Source organism: Maylandia zebra, linkage group LG9 (genome assembly GCF_041146795.1).
Source record: "Maylandia zebra isolate NMK-2024a linkage group LG9, Mzebra_GT3a, whole genome shotgun sequence".
Taxonomy (NCBI): Eukaryota; Metazoa; Chordata; class Actinopteri; order Cichliformes; family Cichlidae; genus Maylandia; species Maylandia zebra.
In genome coordinates this window covers 2944518-2958526 of record NC_135175.1, presented here as the reverse complement: position 1 = coordinate 2958526, position 14009 = coordinate 2944518, and the positions used below count along the sequence as shown (strand labels likewise).

At 45.7% G+C, this 14009-nt stretch overlaps 1 protein-coding gene across 12 annotated transcripts in view; it reads left to right on the top strand.

The window, feature by feature from the left end:
* LOC101469991 (uncharacterized) overlaps positions 1-14009 on the top strand; it is a 108382-nt gene that overhangs the window by 81344 nt on the left and 13029 nt on the right. For 11 of the 12 annotated variants that reach the window (XM_012924036.4, XM_076887890.1, XM_024799549.2 and 8 more), the window contains one exon: positions 12512-13488. In XM_012924036.4, coding sequence (XP_012779490.3) covers positions 12512-13488 — 977 coding nt within the window. Of the gene's footprint in view, positions 1-3319; positions 4985-12511; positions 13489-14009 lie in introns of those variants that run through there. The other variant, XM_024799556.2, reaches the window with a different exon arrangement.

Genomic DNA, 14009 nt, shown 5'->3' with positions numbered 1-14009 from the left:
CCTGGCCACAGCTTTTGTCCTGTCTGTATGCCATCCTAGTGGCCTGCACGGGTTATTAGGCACAGCCTCTCTGTCACCCAGTGGGATTATATAACACTGTATAGTGAGTGTGTCTGCGTATCTTTGTCAGCCAACCAGTCAGACAGGGTGAGGTCATCAGTTTGTTGGTGTGTGTGTGTCGTTGTCCCCATGGGACTCTGGCATCAGTTTTGTACTTCAAGAGGCAAGCAGGCAGAGAGAGAAGAATTGTGCCCAAAGCAAACATGACACATGTGATGCACAGAGGCAGTGACGGTCCGTCAGCCTCGAGCAAGTCTGCCTACCTGCCAAGCACGTCTACCTGCCTGTCTGTCTTATTTTCCAGGTGCGATGTGGAAAAGGCGACAGAGGCGCCGACTGTGGTGACATTTTGCGATGCAGAAACAGAGGCAGGCTGTGTCTGACGTTCCCGTAACGCGACGGAGGTCGTTGGCATTCTGGTGGAGACGTGCTTTCTCGGTTTGGCGGCAGGCTGCTTTTTAATGGAGGAGCCATTTTAGTTAATTGACGGGTAGACCGAAGGAAGGAGGCAAACTCGGATCGCTTGTGATCCCATTAACCACATAATGCGTCAGACATACGCTAGACAAACAGGGCAGGAGAGGGGCTGCAGTTGGAAGGCATTCTGGTATCTCTTTATTATTGACCGATCCCCTGAAGTGACCAGAAGTCACAATGAATTGAGTTCTCGCCCTGGGTAGACTCATGCATGATGTAACCTCCTAAGCAATGAAAGGATACGTCAGTCATTGCAGTATTCAAGCATATTTATGCATTTGGCGATGAAATGAATAAAAATCATGCGTCATAAACGATGTATTTGAACTAAAACTGCTAACTAACGAGGAAGGTGTAGCTCAACGCTGCCCACACTCCTCTGAACTCTGGTTTTTCCTCTGTGTTTCCTCTGCTTTTGTGCTGGTAAGGTTTAGTTTTTCATTGAAGGAGGAAGGTCTGCATACCTCTCTGTTCCACATGCCAGCTTGGCACGAATCCTTTTTCCAGTGAGTGGAAACAAAGCTCTCATTCATTTACTGTTTTATGAAGCGGCGCTTCCTCTGGCTATGGAACTATTTGCAGTTGTGCTTTTGTTTAGTAAACCATTGCAGCTCCATCATTTCACTTGATCCTCTCTATTGTTGTGAGACCCACTTGAAGCGGAACATTCAGAGATGACGCTGAGTAGCTGATCGTTAAAGTCACGTTGTTTTAGATGCACTGCCCTCCCAGAAACACCGGGAGGACTGCATTGTTGTACCATCCATTAAGCTAACAGGCAGCTGGTCACAAACTGAGGCAGAGGTGCTTCTTCTTGGCTGGTCGATGGTAAATGCATTGGTTCTTAAATAGCTCTTTTCTGCTCTATCTGAGCGCTGTGCTCAGTATCCTTTCCACATTTCCTTTTCCTCTGTGTTGTTTTCCTTCACTTTTCCAATTCTGATTCCCTTTTCCTGCTCTTGTCTGTCTGCATACTCCTCATCTTCAGCCCTGCCACCTCGCTCTGTCCCCGTGTGCCTGTCTGCTTGTTATAAATCATGGTTTCCTGCTGACACTCAGCCCTCAGTCCAAACCGGCAGCCGCGGGAATGAGTGTAACCGCCGGCTGTTTTGACTGGCACTGGACACACACATATCAAACTAAAACCATCACACTCTCCCTCCAGTCCACCGTTACTTTTGCACCACATTGTGACCTTTACCTCAGATTATCTGTTTACGCACGATAAACTTCATTGTTTTGTCAGGCGATACTAAATAAAGGCGTGCTACCAAAAAAGGCCTAGAGACAAAAACGCTGAAGGGAGCACCGTCTTTGTCACCTGCCGTCTTGTTTTGATCCATGAAGCTGTGGGACATGTTTCAGAGGGATCTATTTATCCAGCACAGGCCGGATTCTTCTGTAGCTGAGGACAGATTTGTGCTATTTTGGATGTTCTTGACATTTTGCTGTGAAGTTGTCACTGTACTGTAAAATAAAACGATAAATGTGATGAATCCTGTCCATTTGTTCAGCCCCAACAGCTCCAGTAACACTGTGCCACGTTTAGTGGAAATTGCAGTTTTTGTGCGATGATGATGATGAAGCGAAATGGAGCTGAAAGTGTTTGCGTGCAAGAAGCCAACGCTTACAGGCTCGACTGTTTGTGCACGTTAGCCTGAACGTGTGTAACTGTATTTGCATGGCATGTCTGTCTTTAATGACTCCTACATCTGCTGTGACACAAAGCTTACACGGAAGAATGCACTTTTTCTGTAAGTGTGTGTAAAATCATCTTTTTAGAGGGTTGAAAATCTACATGCTTAATGACATGTGACGCGCACGCACATGTGTGTGTGTGTGTGTGTGTGTGTGTGTGTGTGTGTGAGGGATAGAAGTGTGGGAGCAGATACACTGTGACAGCCGTGAAGGCCTCTGTACCACAGGCTCGCCTCTCCATCCTGACTCATTTCCCATCTCCTCTTCTTTCACACTGAGCTCAGAGTTGCGATATGCTTGCGCTTATTTCACGCACACACATGCTTGGATAGCTTCCCGCACACATTCTCACACGTTTTTGTTCCTTTAGCTCTCAGAGCTTCTGTTGTCACTATCTTACAACTTTCTAATTTTATCCCCCTGCAACTCTTCAAGAACCGTGTGCTTGTTTGTTACCAGGAGGGTTTCACAGCTCAGCCGCAGGGACTGAAAATAGACCCCAAACTTTACATGGATGCTGTCTGCTGAGAGACGTGAGGGGATTTGAACAGGTCATACAGATGGACACTCATTAATAGCAGTGCTCTAGAGAAGTGTGTGTGTGTTCCTGTCTAGCTATCTTTGTGAGGACCGAAACCTGCCTTCTACTATACTTGTGAGAACCAGCAGTCACGTGTGAGGACACAACACGGTCCTCACTAGTTTGATGGCTCAAAATGTGGTTTTAGTGTCAGGGTTACAATTAGGTTAGGGTTAGACATTCATTTTTAAGGGCTATGGTAAGGGGCTAGGGAAACCATTATGTCAATGAGGGTCCTCACTAAGAAGAACGGGTGTGTGTGTGTGTGTGTGTGTGTGTGTGTGTGTACACGTTGTACTTTTTGCCAAGAGACAGAATAACAGAGAGGGGTCTAGAGGGGGAAAAGAGTGAAAAAGAAAAGTAGATGGGAGGGGGCTTACTCACTCCACCACAGTGGGCGGGTTCCGGGAGCTGGCTATAGCCAATTGACTTCCACAACTGGGTCACATGACAGCTCCAATAATGAGTGAGAGAACCAGAGAGAGAGAGAGGGAGCAGGGGAGAGAGCGGCACATCCAGTTCAGCCTCAGTGTGTGTTTGACTTCAGTGTGGAGACACACAGACACACACCTGGAGTTGCAGAGCGCAAAACGGCAACAGCACAAGACAACAAAGGAAAGAGAGCGAGACAGGCGGAGTGGTAGAGATTACCTCTTAGACACCTGAGACAGCTGCAGGCTTGGAAACAAAGAAAGGGGAGAGAATAGAGAGACAGCATGTCTTCTCTCTCTGATCAGCAGCCTGGCTCTCCTTTCTCAGAGTACAGTGAGCTGTGCAAGGTGCCGTCCCTGTCGCCCAGCGTGCCAGCTCAGAGCTGGGATTGGCAGCACCCCACAGCCAAGGACACGGGTACCCCGAGGGGCTTGGTGGTAGGCGACAGACCTATGGCTTCAGACGGACTCACAGATGAAGACAAGCTTTGCTTCTTTGAGCGTCCAGACAGAGGTGGCATGGACGCAGAGCTGAAGGTGCCGGTCAGAGTTGGGGGCATGTCGGGAAGCACTTCGATGGGCAATGCTTCCCTGGGCAGTGCAGGGGACAGCCCGGACAGCCCTCTTTCCTCCTCGCCATCCCCCTCCCCAGCCTCCCCAGGAAGAATGCCCTCTGCCATGGGATCTGGTGGCAGGGTCCCTCTACCACCAGTTCCTGGATCTCCAGCCAGGTGTATGGAGCTGCCATCGCCTACTAGTGCAGTGCCTCCCCACTCAGTAGGAGCCTCATTGACAGAGGCTTCTCCAGTAGATGGAGACTCTCCATCCGAACACTGGAACAGCTCATGTTTTGCCGAATCAAGCACAAAAGTTGCCATGCCCCAGGTGGCCCCCAACTACTGCGTCATAGGAGTAGTCAGTGACAACCACTTGGAGAGGGCGGATGAGAATGTGGCTGGAGCCGGTGTAGCCTCGGGAGCTCAACAGCTGTCAAAGGGCTCCTCAGTGGACAACAGTGAGGAGGAGATGGAAGAAGAGGAGGAGGAGGAGTTGGCGCCCTGTTTTATTGGGCGAGCTGAGCAGCAGAGGAAGGCCATGAGGCGAGCAATGTCTGAATGTTCCCACCTGTCGGTACCCACCAGTCTACAGCTCCCTGATAAATACCCCTGTGGCGACGAGGCAGGGCTGGACCAGGTGGCGTCACCTTTAAGCGGTCTTCGTCGCTCACCGCACTCCATGAAACGCTCGCTAACTGTTGCCGAAGATCAGCCCCCTCCCCCCACGCTCTCAGCAGCTGGTGCCACACATATCGACCTACGGCAATCCCCACCCGAACCCCGCCTCTGCCTCTCCCCATTTCCTCCTTTGAGGGATGGCAGCGCTGGCTTCCCACTCTCTCCATTAGAAGCCCCAGTGGAGGGTTTTGGGATGGAGAAAGAGGCAGGGGGCATTGTGCTTCCAGTGCCTCTCAGTCCCAAGGGGTTCAGCAGCTTGAACGCTGGATCTGCTGAAGCTCTAAGCTCACACAGTGATGAGAAAGCTGCTAATTCTAACAAGACTGTAGAGTTTGATGGGAGTAAAGAGGATGCTGAACTGAACACTGGTGCAGATTTAACCTTTAGAGTTGGAAACATATCAACAAAGGCACAGGACATTGATGACGATGATGACCTTGACACTGGTGTCTATAGCAGCCTCTGCCTGAACTCCAGCACTAACCCCTTCATGACACTGGATGGTAGGTGGACACCAGTCTTGTCTTTTAATACCAGTTTTAAAAGACCAGTGGCAGATCTGTCAAATGAGGAAACTTAGTTCTGTTAAACTGGTGCTATGTTAATACAGTGTCATGGATGTAAACGTCTAATATATAGCTATGTAGGTTTTTATGGCTATCTGTTCATTGTTGTCATTTTCAAAGAGGTAAAGTATGCATGGCTGGAGAATGCAGCAGCTGAAATGGAGAGTAGAAAACAAGCAAGAAAATTAGCAGGTTGACATCTTGATTAAGTTGTCTTCTGTCAGACTGCCGTGAATCAGACAGCATGGCTTCCTTGAATGTTACTGTAGTAGAAGGATCTGAGCTCGTGAATGGCTCCAGGGGAAGCTGCCGAGCCAGACGAATAGGGAGAGTGCCAGACGGGAAAGAGATGGGGAGCAACAAAAGAGAACGAAAAGCTGAGAAAAGTCGACAGCAGTGGGAGCAGCTACCCCTCATTAAAATTCCACGATGGTAGCATCTGTCTGGTTGTGTTGGTCTAGCACACAGTGTGTATTTTAGCTACAATTGTTGTGCGTGGAGTGAGTGAAGAAAACAAATGAGTGTGTCCGTGCTTGAAACAACAGGTATGGAGCTTTGAATTTCCCCCGTCTGGCTACCTGTACGTGTAAGTGGATGTGCTCGTGCTAATGCAGCACAATGAGCTTGCAGGGAGAGGTTGTGTAGCATCGTTCCCTCCGGCTGACACTGGGATTCGGGGTCGGGATATAGCACAGCTTGTTAAAACTGATGGTTGTTCTGTCTTTGTCCAGACTCATTTCCTCTCGTTCTCTGTGCTTCCATCACGCTCTCCATCTCGTTCTAGCGCTTTCTCCTCTGTTCCTGTTACTTTGAATGCTCATTAGATTCCCGGTGAGGGCCGGCACAGCCAAGATGGCTGAAAGCGGGTCACCGTCATATCCAAAGATGACCGTCACCAAAACGGGGTCACAAACTTTGAAACTTGGACCATCAGGGTGGGGCGTTTAACAAGTCTCTCCTTTGCTTTGTCTGCTTTTTCTCTCTGTGGCTTCTTCTGCTCTCTGCTGCTGCTGGCCCAGAGAGTGGCAGAGGCTTCCAGCCAGGCCAATGTAGGCCAGTAATGTTTATTTCTCTGCACCCCCTGAAGTCCAGAGTCATTTAGCTACAGGTTGTGTGTTGTATGCATCTGTTTGTTTTGGTTTACCAAGGTCATGGAGATATCTAAACTTAGAAAATCGCTTTACTTTCAAAGATTCTTTTTGTTTTTTGTGATACTGTATTTCAGGGAAGTGCATGAATCTCTATTGTATTAACCACAAATCTGCATTGAGCTGCAGCTTGGTCATAGCTCCATCTCTCTGGAGGGGTCATCGGGGTGACGATGAGCAGATTTCATACAGAAAAAGATGAAAGGGGGTTGGGAAAGGGAACAGGCAACAAGGCAAAATGCATGGTGACAGTGATACAAACGAGTGAGTACAGCCCTGACGAAGAGCAGGAAGTGAAGGATTTAGACAGTAAGGTCTGGGATGTGAGTATGGGGAAGATGTATAGAATATGAAGATGGGAAGGAATTTAAAAAGAAGAAAGATTTGTTTTTTGATCCGCTTGTGGCAGAAATATGGCCCCAAGCATCGAGTAAATGGTTCCATGGAGTCTCCAGTGCAACTCGACCCGATCATGTTAAAAGCATGGCGCTGAAAGCATTTACAGGAAAAGCACGTCTTTGATAACACAGACTCACACCCCTCCCCCAGAGATCAGATAGTGCAGCTTTTATTATGTCATTTTTATTAGTAGTTGTTATTGTTGCTGCTTTTGGACAACCTCAGAAGCTTAGTGTCCAAAGAAACTGAGCTCAGTCTTACAGCATCTCAGTTCGGAAAATCAATCATGCAGTTCAAAATACATAACTACGATTTTAACTTGAACCAATTAGTGGTGCTAAGTGCTGGAGGCGCAAACATGGCCACATTTATATATACGGTTGAATTGAACATTACAATTCAATTTTATTTATACAGCACCAAATCACAGCAACGCCTCAAGGTGCTTTATATTGTGAGGTAGACCCTACAATAATACATACAGAGAAAAACCCAACAAGCACTTTGGCGACAGTGGGAAGGAAAAACTCCCTTTTAACAGGAAGAAACCTCCAGCAGAACCAGGCTCAGGGAGGGGCGGCCATCTGCTGCCACCGGTTGGGGTGGTTGTTACATAATGATGTCAGCTGGCAGTGAGCTAAAAGCTCTGAATGATGTCAGTGAGAGTACAGAAGCCCCTCCTACTTCCTGTTCAAATGTTCTTTTGTAAGGGGCATCCAATCTGGAGAAAGCTGTCGCAACTCAGTCAAAACACAAACATTGTATCCACATTTAGTATAATTTTTTTCTTTTACCAGGATAAAAAAGAAACAACAACAAAGAAACCCGTTTTCACATTTAGTAATACCGTCGTGACCGTAGTGTTGTTGCTACCATGTGCTTTTTGTTTAGTTTGGTTATTTTACCCCTGCTTTTAATGTCAGTGACCCAGACCTCGATGCAATAACTGAAGAAGGAAGTAATCTAAGATTTTCAAATTAATACCCCCATATGGAAAATATATATATATAAATCTTATAAAGTTTGTATCTGTCTTGCGTGAAACTTATATGAAAAGCACACAAGAGTGAAAACAGATATAAGATCCCTAGAAAAATGATATAAATGAAACTTGTATGTTTTGGATAAGCCTTCTATGATTCACTATATGAAGCAAGCTAAAGCTGATGCAAGTCTTTCACAAGCTTTTTCTGTTTCTTTTCCATATGGGCCAGGAGGCTGGGGGTAGCACAGGTGGCCACCAGCATTTATTTATTTATTTATTGTTAAATGAGGCAGTAGTAACGATATTTAGACCAGAGGATGGAGTGCTAAATTCTTTATTAGCATTAGCATTGACTCCACTTTCACAGGTGGTGGTTAGAGGAACTGCAGTTGTTCCTCTTCCGTGTCATATTTGCATATACAAGCAAACTTTTGTATGCCATAAGAAATGATTTCAAACAGGTCCTTGACTGCAAGTGACAGGATGTGAGAGCAACCTCATTTATGCCAACAGTTAACCTACGCTAATGTAACACGCAGCGGTTATGCCGCAAGCCTGTAAAGGAGTTAAAGCCAAGTGCACACAGTGTTCATTGATTAAGTGGTGTTAGCCTGGACTCTTGTGAGGCCCAAATGTTGCAGAGTAACACAGAGGACAGTAAATCACAAAGTCTGTTTTCTGTGCTGCTACAACTCCACAGCGTGTTTTCTACCAAAAGGCCGAACACAACACTAAAACCATTGTTGACGATCTCTCAGCCACTGAGCTTGTGCTGAGTAGTGAGGTGGAGCGGGGAGTTTTAATGAGGTGGCATCTGAAAGAGCTGATTTACATAATCCACTTGAGGAGCAAAAGGACGGCTTTACACATTAATCCTGAATCGTTTATTAATGGCTGAAGCCTCGGTTATTAACACAATTTCATCTTGAGCGATTCATTGGCTAAAGATTGATTACAGAGTGTAAAATCGAAAGCGTCTTATCTTTAACATCTGAAGGTAAGAAACCTTCATGAACCTTCATGAACCTTCATGAACCTTCATGAACCGTGCATGTTAGGTCAGTATCCAAAGTCCAAAGAGCCCGGTGGAAATTTTCCCAGTAAGGCAATTTGTGCATAAAAATGCAGAGAAATCCCAGTTATTGCTTTCCACGTGTCAGACGTTTCTGTTTTTACTCTTCTCTTTGAAATTCAGACACTGACTCGTTTTAAGAGACTGGAGTGGGCATATTTTATCATATTAATAAGGCCAGAGGAAAAAGGTTTGAGTCGAGTCAGTTCCTTTCAGGAGAGTCTAAGCTTAACGGCTCTTAATGAGCTGTAAGTGTTATCATTATGTTAATGAAACCTTCAGATAAATTGGCTCACTGCACCCAGATGCTCATTGTTCTGTTGTCCTGAGCCGTGGTTCATACACTTGCAACAACCTGCTAATAAAGCAGGTTGTTGCAAGTCGGGGCCGTGCAACGTAGGAAAAACTCACTGTTCTACTGCAGGAGCAGGGCCTGATACACAATGCAGCGTCCTACCATACAGCACGCATCGGTGAAACCGAAACAAGAACAGCAGTTAAAGGAGCCAAAATGGCCGCCCCGTTACCGTTGTTTTTTTTGTTTTGGTTTGTTTTTCCTCATTTTTCAGGTCAGTTCAGTTTTATCGAGCTAAATCACAACAACAGTCTGCGCGAGCAGAGAAAAGAACGAGAACACTTCGGGTACTGAAGTAGACTGAAATCCTACAACCATGCTTTCCTGTGCCCTGTCAGCACCTCTGTCTGTGCCTACAGTCATTTGTATCCAGCAGTGTTCTGTCTGCTGTGCCGACAACAGTGAAATAGTGACTAACTATGGCACAATCAGCAGAAATAAATGAAATCGACTGAGGCCTCCTGTGGGAGAGTCTCACACAGTGGGCTGTGGGAGCGTGGGCTGGGAGTCACCTCCTGCTGGCTGATTAAATGAAGCCATTTTCACCACAGCTGTGAGACGGATCACATTTCTGCTCTAATTAGGGGCTCGGGTTGATCTCCTGAGTTGCTCGTTGTTTGCTGTATAGAAAATAGACTTTGGTTTGTTCTTCTCTTGTTATCATAGCTCAGCTTTCAGTTGTGTATAATCACCTCTTTATGTTCACTGGCTCTGCTGTGTGCAGTCCCAGGCCTGAGTAGTTGCGTGTCGTGTGAACTTTCCCTGTCAGTCTGTTCACCCCAAAGCTGAACAGCCTGTGTTTGTTGAGTGCACTATGTGTCCTTAATTTAAGTCCGTATTTTGGGGTTTTCCCTTTTTTCGAGGAGACTATTTTGCTTTTCCGGCACCAAAACTCTTTCTTGGACTCCACTAGATTACATCGCCTAGCTTTGCATGATTCCCAGGCTACGTCCACACGTACCCGGGTATTTTTGAAAACGCAGATTTTTCTATGCGTTTACACCTTTTGTCCACACGTAAACGGCGTTTTTGGTCACTGAAAACGGAGATTTTTAAAAACTCCGGGCAGGGTGGATATTTTCTAAAACTCCATTTTTGCATTTACGTGTGGACGAGAAAACGCAGAAAACGCAGCGTCAAAGGTGTACGCCTTTTTTGACGTCACACTGTGCGCCACGTTATTGTTTCGGTGAAATGAATTTCTACAATACTGTTAATTCTACTCTCTGCAGTGTTTAAATGCTTACATATACACACAGTTACTGTCCCTCCACACAGACGACTGGTTCTGCTTCTATGCCCCAGCTTTGTTTACTTTTTCCCACCGAGGCTTCTAGACTTCTGATTGGCCAACATTTCTACACGGTTAGGAATCTAGCGCCACCTGCTGCTTTGGCATGTTCATAGCAGCGTTTTCCTTCATTTCTGCCTTTACGTGTGGACGGGATTATTTTTTAAAACGGAAAATCTCCGTTTTCAAAAGTACCCGTGTACGTGTGGACGTAGCCCCAGTTTAATATATTCCTTATGTTTCCTTTCCTGGGTGTCAGTGCAGCCTCGTTTCATCCTGTCTGAAACAAGCTCCTCCCCCTGTAAGCCCATCGTCTCTGTAGGCCAACCGTCTGCCGCTTGGCTGTCCCATAAAATCCGACTGGTGACCTTACTCTGTGCCAGCTCCTGTCCTGTCAGAGATAGACACAGATCAGGCCTAGTCCCACCACACTCAGGTCTCTACATGCTGACAAATGAGCTACTTATGGCTCCTGAATAATCAAGATGACTCATTATCTCCCCATTAGCCTAAATGATGTGACATTTCTTCATGAATTGCCTATAAAACACAAGCGCGCTCCATCTGACAACCATCTGTGGCTGAAATTCAGTCACAATGGCTTCAGCATGACGGCTGCTCTTTATGCTGCTCATGGATGACTGTGGTCTGTTAAAGGATTAATGCATTTACATGAGAAAACACATTTTATATCAAGCTTCATTCCTTTCTGGTGTCAACACTGATTGTGAGCATATAAAATAATAATTAAACAGTCATTTTGTGAGTACAGGGCACTGATATAATATGCAATATTCTTTAATGGATCGTGACGTCTGCACAGCATCGCTTCTGTCCTCCACAGGAGGTTGGAGGGCAGGACTGAATCAGTTATGTCATGTTCATTTCATAAATGTGGACATGAAGGGATCCAGCTCCTTAGCTGGGACACAGAGTGAGCGGCTCTGATGGGACTCGGTTCACCCCGCTGTTGGGTCATCATCACTGGAGGACAAATGATGCACATGTTTCATTGTAGCGAGTGAGCGTGAGGGAAAGCAACATCTCCAGATCTGCAGTCTGCTCCACGTTCACAAGTTCAGTTTGAAAGTTTTCAGTTCATAAGTTTTCCTGTTGCCTTTAAATTTTGGCTGGGGTTAATTTTGTCTGTCGAACGCTTAAACAAAAATAACATATCAAACAAACAGACCTAAGATTTAGTTTTTTAACCAAACCAAAGAGATCTGTCTTTAAAACAAAAACCAAACAGCTTCCGTTTATGAACCTTTTCAAAATGTTCATTTGCTGGTGGTGGACTGTGAAGGACTGGCACAACAGGTGGGAAGGTGTAAAACTGGAAATTCTACATATATTAGCTTTTTGAAAAAGTCACTTCCCAATGAAAATTCCCTTTAAAGGTGAATCCACTGGAAGCTGATAGGAGGGAAACGCAGGACAGGTTGGATAAGCTGACACAATGATAGTCGGGGGGAGCACAGAGCAGAGTAACAGACGAGACAATCACAAGGGCAGGAAAAGAGCAAAGACAGGAAGTGAAACAGAATGCACAATTAAAGGTTACTGTCAAAATAAAACAGGAAGTTACTATAACCCGTGAAACACACATAAACAGACAGGGAAGCTCAAGACGGAGAAATACAGAGAGACTGAAAAACCAACTACAGAGTGCTTCAAAAATCTAAACCCGTGAATGAGTTTGTTTTTACTGCTCAGTGAAGTCGGTTTTCAGATGCATGTTTGCTTCCCTTTTCATGTTTTGTTCATAAGCACAGTAACTTCCTCACCAGTGAACTTAAAAGCTGGAGTTCAGTTTTTATTTTAACTTGTGTAAGAGGCTCACTTCCCTCAGAGCTTGTGTCGTGGAATCAAATCACATATTTTTGTGCTTTCGTCCAGTTTGTTCAGTAAAAGTAAACCAGCACGAAAGTTAAAAACAGATTTCTTTTGTTCTACAGTATTTACTGTGATCTCTGTGTTGGTGTGGCCGGAGGATTCAGTGAGAAGCTGCAGCTTTGAACCAACAGCAGAGATGTTTGTTGGTTCTCTTTATGCGCTGTGGACAGATTTACATGAGCCTGAAGTCTGTGGTGAATTCCTGGTTTCTGTCCTGAGCCGGAGCTTGTTCTTGTGGGACTGCGTAACTGTCTGAATGAACTCTGCTATTATTGACTCTCATTTTATTTAAAAAAACATTTTTGTCATTTTTCTTTTCAGTAAAATCAGAAATGACAGAGAAGAAGGAGGAGAAGAAGGTGGAGAAGAAGGAGGAGAAGAAGGAGGAGAAGAAGGAGGAGAGTGTGAAGAAGGTGGACCTGTTTGACCCTGTGGATAAAGTCGAGCAGAAGAGTGTAAAGGTTGAGTTCACGAGCAGTGAGAGTCCGGTTAAGGTGGAGGAAGAGGGAGAAAAAGACAAAATGAAGGAGGCAGAGAAACGGGAAGAGAAGGTGGATAGAAATCAAAAGGAGGCAGAAAATCTGATAGAAAAGGTGGATGAAAAACAAAGGGAGCCTGAAAAAGAGATGGAAACAGAGAAAGTGCAACAAAAGCCCGAGAAAGAGGATGAAGTGAAAGCAGAAGAATTGTCAGACAAATCAGAGATAAATAAAGCAGAGAAGACAGAGAAAGAAGAAAAAGTGGAGGCTACAGAAAAGCTGGAGGCTGACGTCGAGAAAGCACAGAATGTGGGCAAAATCGCACAAAATGACAAGTCCAAAGTGTCCAAAGTGGAGGACAAAGCAGAGAACAAGACCACAGAGAAGCCCGAGATCACAGAAATGAAGGACGGCAAAGAGCAGCACATCAACAAAGTGGAAAAGACCCCAGAGCAACAGCCGACATCCGTCAAGCTCGAGACCAGCTGTGACCAGACAGAGAAGAAGGCCGACACGGAGACAAAGGCGACAGCGGAGCTGGAAGACGCCAAGACAGAAAAGGCTGACGCAGGCGAGGCCAAGAAGACGGAGAAAGACGGTGAGGCGGTGAAGCCGTCTGAGAAGCCGGTGGAAAAAACAACACAGAAGGAAGAGAAGCCGGACAAAACCCAGGAAGACAAAAAGACGGTTGAGAAGAAAGACGAGAAGAAGGACAAGGCTGCAAAGGCAGACGGAGACAAGGCGAAGAAACCTACCAAACCCTCAGCCAATGGAAGCATTTCAACACCAAGCAAAGAGCTGGCAGACAGGAAGACCAAGGTAGGGATCAGTGGAAGGTGAAGTGTTGCTTTGACGTATGCTTAGGATCATTCTGATAAAACACTGTTTTAGTATCACAGCGAGGGTAACGCCCCACTCAGGGTGGAATTTCAAATGTAATACCCAAATGTTGGCACGCTACAGTAATGCGGTAACAAGTCGAAATGATAGCAGTGTACGATTTCACGGCAGTTTGCATCTTACATCATAAATCATCCAAACTGCTAATAAATATCAGGCTGAATACGGACATGATGGCTGAAAGCATCTGAGACGTGCAGCGTGGGAGCGGACAGGATGGCATGAGCGCATTTTAAAAACCGAGCGTGCATGCTGCCTAAGCGTCTGTCCTGGTTGTGTTTGTTTACTGCCTTGAAGCGACAGAGTAAATGCTAAGTGTTAGTTGTTTTTGTTTTCTGTTTTTTGTTCTCACTTTTTGTGACTTTGTGATGTAATTGCTGCTTGTGCTGCTTGACCCTGCTCCTGTTACCACCCATTTTTGTTAATTTTATCCATTTTCC